Genomic DNA, 5,702 nt, shown 5'->3' with positions numbered 1-5,702 from the left:
AAACATAAACAAAGCAAAAACACAAAAGATAGAAAGATAGAGACAGCTGTCCGCACAGCATCCGAGCATCGAGCATGCGCATACAACAAAAAAGGCTAATAATAACATCTGCCGTTGAGTCGCTTAACAGTTTTTGAATTCGCCTCAATTCAGAACAATTCAAAGTACTAGGTTGAAAATCTAAAATACAGAGCTTTGCAAAAAGTAATCAACTTAACAGAGTTCTTATGTATTTTATATAAACGAAATATATATTTGGGTTTTCAAATAAAGAATTAAATGAACCAGCTAGCAATTAAAACAAAAAAAACCTTGAAGCCTACTTCGCGAATAGAATTACTTTTTGGTATAGTGTTTGCCAAAGGTAACTAATGAGGAAACATCGATGACACTATTGATGTAACTATTTTAAAAATTTAAAAGTACGGAATAGCTGGCTACTAGTGTGACCGCAAACTTATTTTAAAAATATGCCAAACGAGTTTTACGTCGCAAAAGTTGGCGAACAATTTAAAAAACAGTACGCCCATTTGTAAAATGGAAAACTTTTTTAAATTTCAATATATTCACAAATATTTGGAGAAGGTGGAACAAGATTTAATTTAAGATAGGCCATTTGTAAGTAGAACTGCTGGCGGCTAATATTTACTTTTCACATTATGTGTGTAAGTTTTTTGCGCAGACGTCAATGCCGTCAAATTTTCCCCACACAACTCAAACAACATTTCTTCGTGAATGCTACCCACGATTTGGAGATTTGTTCTAAAATGCAAAATACATTTTTTTATTTCTATTTGGCGCACTTAATTGTCAGCAGTTTGTTGATTGGTGAGCTCTTTTCAGATGTCATATCGATAAAATATCGCGGGATTACCAAAAAACGTGCGTTTGATATTTCTACGTTCATTATCGATACTTTCATGTAGCTCGCGAACGTAGAAGAGCCGAGTTTTTTTTTATGGGTTTTTACATGGGGCGAACGTAACATTCGACCTCTACAGAAAAGAACCGAGGTGGAAACGGGATATTATAGGGTTTTACATGGGGTGAACGTAATATAATACTTTCAAGTAATTGCATAAAATCAAAGTAGATATCGATATTTGAATTAAATATCGATAAGCTGCTATCAAAATTGGTTTTATATTTATTTAACGCCGTTGTTGCATGTGCGTTGCCTTCGAATTTCTAAATTTGGAACTTTTTTTTAAGAAAATTTGTTCAGCAGCTGAAATGACTCAAAAATGCGAATCAACGAATTGCGATAAGGAGGCGACACTTCAGTGCCCCACTTGCCTCAAGTTGGGCATCAAGGGCTCCTTCTTCTGTTCGCAGGCATGCTTCAAAGGGTTTTGGAAAGAACACAAAGCGATCCATGCTCTGGCCAGTAAGTTGATTCTCAATGCATTACCCATGTAATCAGAGCATAACCGTGAAGAATGTATATTCCAGCTGGCGTGGGAAAGCCAAGAGTCGAGGATAATGGCGTCTATAATCCGTGGCCTCATTTCCGTTTCACCGGTAATCTGCGACCCTTCCAACAGACCCCTAAGAGGATTGTACCCGATGCCATACAGCGACCCGATTACGCCGATCACCCATCTGGAAGGTCACTGTCGGAGGAGGCGTTGCGTGGAACGACAATCAAGGTGCTGGATGACGATGAGATCGAAGCAATGCGAGTCGCCGGACGCCTGGGACGGGAGTGTCTGGATGAGGGCGCCAAAGGCATTGAGGTGGGCACTACAACGGATGAGTTAGATCGCTTAGTCCACGAGGCGGCTATTGAGCGGGATTGCTACCCATCGCCCCTCAACTATTACAACTTTCCCAAGTCGTGTTGCACGAGTGTTAACGAGGTGATTTGCCACGGTATACCGGACAAACGGCCGCTGCAGAATGGCGACATCTGCAACATCGATGTAACCGTTTACCACCACGGCTTTCATGGCGATCTCAACGAAACGTTCTTTGTGGGCGATGTCTCCGAAAAGCATAAGAAACTAGTGCGTATTACGTACGAATCGTTGGCCAAGGCGATTGAGCTAGTGCGTCCCGGCGTCCGCTATCGTGAGATCGGAAATGTTATTCAGAAATATGTGGCGCCTCACGGATTCAGCGTGGTGCGTAGCTACTGTGGCCATGGAATCCATCGTGTCTTCCACACTGCACCCAATGTGCCACACTATGCTAGTAAGTTTCGTTGTTACTAAATAATATATTGTATTAAAGCACTATTCTCGTAGAGAACTCGGCCGTTGGCGTCATGGCAGCTGGACACTGCTTTACCATCGAACCTATGATATCCGAGGGTGTTCAGAAGGCTGAATCTTGGCCGGACGATTGGACCGCCGTTACAGCCGATGGCCTTTACTCGGCCCAATTCGAGCAGACATTGTTGGTTACCAACAACGGCTGTGATATTCTCACTAAACGTCAGAACAACAATGGACAACCATGGTTTATGGACAATTTGTAGTTGTGACTTGTTATGAAGCCTTATTTTATTTTTCTTAAAATACAAAACTCTAAATCGAAGTCATCACTTCTCAAGGGGTGCGTAGTTCAATAGCTTCTCGATGAGATCCACGTGCCCGAGCAGCATGCGTCGACAACAATAACGTTTCAAGCCCAAGGCGTCTAGAGCATCACTGAAAATTTATAAAATTGGCTTTATGATTTACGATTGACTAACAATTCAACTTACCCTTCTGTGTACTCGGCCTGCAGCAAACCGAGATAGGATTCCCATTTGTTTCCAATCACTTTTCCACATGTAAAGCATCGAATTGGTATAATCATTTCGGCATAAATTTGTTTTAATTATAGTAAATCAGAGGTACAGTAATTATATCTTTTACTGTTGTGTGCTACTTGCATGCCGTGTGCTAGCTAGAGATGGGCATGCATCGATATAATTTTATCGATATTTTTGTCATATGCATCGATATCTCTTAACAGACAATTTTTTCATATGAATGAGTTATAGCCTATTTCCACTACACCCAAAACCTCGGTTTTCTTTGTTTTTTTCACGTTCAGGCCGAATGTTACGTTCGCCCGATGTAAAAACCCATAAGAAAAAAAGTCGGTTTATCTACGTTCGCGAGCTACGTAGAAATAGCGAACGCACTTTTTGGGTAATTACGCGATATTTTGATCGATATGACAACGAAAAAGAGCTCACCACTAAACAAACAGCTGACATTTAAGTGCGCCAAGGCATGAAAATAGGAAAATAAAAATTTTATTTTGCTTTTTAAGAAAATTGTTTATATTTTAGATAAGCTCGAAAGCCGTCAATATCGTGGAGTGGCTATGCCCATGCCGTTGCTAAAAGTAAACGTATTTATGTAAATATTACATTGCTGCCAGCAAATGTACTTATGTACATAGCCCCAAACTGAGGGCGATTTCTTTACTATTGGCAATGGCCTATACTCTATACTCCGTTAATTTTCCCTCCACTTCGTCAAAATCCTCATAAAAATTCTGCAATTTAAGAAAATTTTCCATTTTAAAATGCGCGTGCTGTTTTTTGAATTGTTCGCCAACTCGTGTTTACATTTGAACAGCTGACATTTCAGAGCGGCCATATTGAAAAATTTACCGTTGCCCATATTTTTCGGTTCGTGCCAATGGAAACCCCGAAACGGGACTTTAAAAAACGTAAAAAAAATCGAGTGAAGTGGAAATAGGCTATTATTGAAAAAAATGTGTTCCTTATAGCCTATTTCCACTTCACTCAGTTTTTTTTACGTTGTTTAAAGTCCCGTTTCGGAGTTTCCATTGCCACGAACCGAAAAATATGGGCAACGGTAAATTTCTCAATATGGCCGCTCTGAAATGTCAGCTGTTCAAATGTAAACACGGGTTGGCGAACAATTCAAAAAACAGCACGCGCATTTTTAAAATGGAAAATTTTCTTAAATTGCAAGATTTTTATGAAGATTTTATCGATGTGGAGGAAGTATAGGTCATTGCCAATAGTAAAGAAATCGCCATCAGTTTGCTGGCAGCAATGTAATATTTACATGAATATATTTACTTTTTACAACGGCGTGGGTGTTTTTGGGAGCGTTATATTTTAGGAAACAGTAAATTTTTTTTTAAAGATAATTTTCAAATTAATACGGAGGAGTTTGCCATCCTTGTGGAGCGTCTTCGTGGATTGGCCATAAAAGACACTACATTTCTCCTCCCATAACTCGAACAACATAGCCTCGTGGATGTCACTCCACGATATTTACGGCTTTCGAGTGTTTTGGCTCATGTAAAATATAAAAAATTTGCTTTAATAAGCAAAATAAAATTTGTATTTTTTTTATTTTCATACCTTGGCGCACTTAAATGTCAGCTGTTTGTTTAGTGGTAAGCTCTTTTTCGTTGTCATATCGATCAAAATATCGTGTAATTACCCAAAAAGTGCGTTCGCTATTTCTACGTAGCTCGCGAACGTAGAAAAACCGACTTTTTTCTTATGGGTTTTTACATGGGGAGAACGTAACATTCGGCCTGAACGGAATAAAACCAAAGAAAACCGAGGTTTTGGGTGCAGTGGAAATAGGCTATTAAATGTTTATTTTTTTTTTATTTTATTTTACAAAATTGACAATAATACAAAATAATATTAAAGCTAATTATCGCGGCGAGCACTAGCAACAAGGCCTTCAGCTTTCGTTAAATTATTACCTATATTTTTGTTTGATAAGCAGATACACGGAAATGCAAAAATTTCAATATACAAAATCTTGTACACTTTATGTTGTATGGAAAACAACGTGAGTTTTTTTTACCACTAACCATTTAATACATAGATGCTCCAGCAATACTTGAAGCAATAACCTATCATTTGGACCCAAAAAAAGTCCAGATTAGAACCACAGAGCTTCTTCGACTCATTTCGAAAGTCGAATGCAGCGCACAGCGTAGTGCTGCCAACTCTTCGGGTCATAATAAAGCTAAGTTACATTGCACTGCCATTCTGAAAATTGTTTCCACACAACAATCCTAGATGGTCAACGGATGAATGCGTGGCAACATACAAACACCATGTCATCTCTTGTTGACATGTTTTCACAGGGACAGTTGTAGCAAACGTTATTTTGTTCGCCTGTGAAAAAGCAGATGGCTGCCTTGGCATGTGCTTGCAAATCGCAAAGTTTTGCGTTAATGCTTCTAATATACATATGAAAAACATTTTTCATTATCCACTGCATCTAAAGTTAACCAATCTTTAAATGCCGGATCTTGCATCCAGGAATGACGCTGTTTTTGCTTATAAAATTTTACCATTGCACTATGGGCCAAAAGCCCAAATATGCGGCATAAATGATTTTTTTTTTTTTAAATAGTGTTGTTTAATTATTTTTTTGGTATCTTGAGTACTTATATGATATAAAAAAATTTTGATAAAATTTGTTGGGAATACCCCTAATTTTTTGCGCGCTTTTAAAGTCAGCTGTTCAGTGTTGTTTAGTTTTAGACAAAAAACCCGCGAAAATTTTGACGACTTGCAGCTCGTAATTCAATTGAACCAAACATTAAAAGTTAAAAGTGTGTTAATGGAAAATAAAGATCAAGGTATGTAAATTAATAGTTACTAAACGTTTTTCTATATTTCTAAATGTTTTTGATGTTTTGACTAATGTGTTGCAAATGTGTTGTTCTAGCTTATTCTAACAAAAGTACATGTGTTCTGT

The 5,702-nt window shown here is 38.2% G+C and overlaps 2 protein-coding genes across 2 annotated transcripts; one reads left to right on the top strand and one right to left on the bottom strand.

Moving 5' to 3' along the window:
* The first annotated feature begins 1,151 nt into the window (after window positions 1-1,151).
* Window positions 1,152-2,511, top strand: LOC133835561 (methionine aminopeptidase 1). Its single transcript, XM_062265555.1, has 3 exons — window positions 1,152-1,387; window positions 1,453-2,193; window positions 2,247-2,511. The coding sequence occupies exons 1-3, from the start codon at window positions 1,168-1,170 to the stop codon at window positions 2,477-2,479; spliced, it is 1,194 nt and encodes a 397-aa protein (XP_062121539.1). The 5' UTR covers window positions 1,152-1,167; the 3' UTR covers window positions 2,480-2,511.
* On the bottom strand, window positions 2,462-2,895 carry LOC133835562 (DNA-directed RNA polymerases I, II, and III subunit RPABC5). Its single transcript, XM_062265556.1, has 2 exons — window positions 2,708-2,895; window positions 2,462-2,651 (listed from the first exon to the last, which is right to left on the bottom strand). Exons 1-2 carry the CDS (start codon window positions 2,800-2,802, stop codon window positions 2,543-2,545), a joined length of 204 nt encoding a protein of 67 aa, XP_062121540.1. The 5' UTR covers window positions 2,803-2,895; the 3' UTR covers window positions 2,462-2,542.
* Between the last annotated feature and the right edge of the window lie 2,807 nt (window positions 2,896-5,702).

The sequence above is a fragment of the Drosophila sulfurigaster genome, chromosome 2R (assembly GCF_023558435.1).
Source record: "Drosophila sulfurigaster albostrigata strain 15112-1811.04 chromosome 2R, ASM2355843v2, whole genome shotgun sequence".
NCBI lineage: Eukaryota > Metazoa > Arthropoda > Insecta > Diptera > Drosophilidae > Drosophila > Drosophila sulfurigaster.
This window is presented reverse-complemented; position numbering and strand designations above follow the sequence as displayed.

Coding starts and splice junctions, on each gene's coding strand:
- LOC133835562 (XM_062265556.1), bottom strand. CDS start 2,802: ATGATTATACCAATTCGATGCTTTACATGTGGAAAAGTGATTGGAAAC. Junction 2,652..2,707: donor CAGGCCGAGTACACAGAAGG/GTAAGTTGAATT, acceptor ATAAATTTTCAG/TGATGCTCTAGACGCCTTGG.
- LOC133835561 (XM_062265555.1), top strand. CDS start 1,168: ATGTGCGTTGCCTTCGAATTTCTAAATTTGGAACTTTTTTTTAAGAAA. Junction 1,388..1,452: donor AGCGATCCATGCTCTGGCCA/GTAAGTTGATTC, acceptor TGTATATTCCAG/CTGGCGTGGGAAAGCCAAGA. Junction 2,194..2,246: donor CAATGTGCCACACTATGCTA/GTAAGTTTCGTT, acceptor CTATTCTCGTAG/AGAACTCGGCCGTTGGCGTC.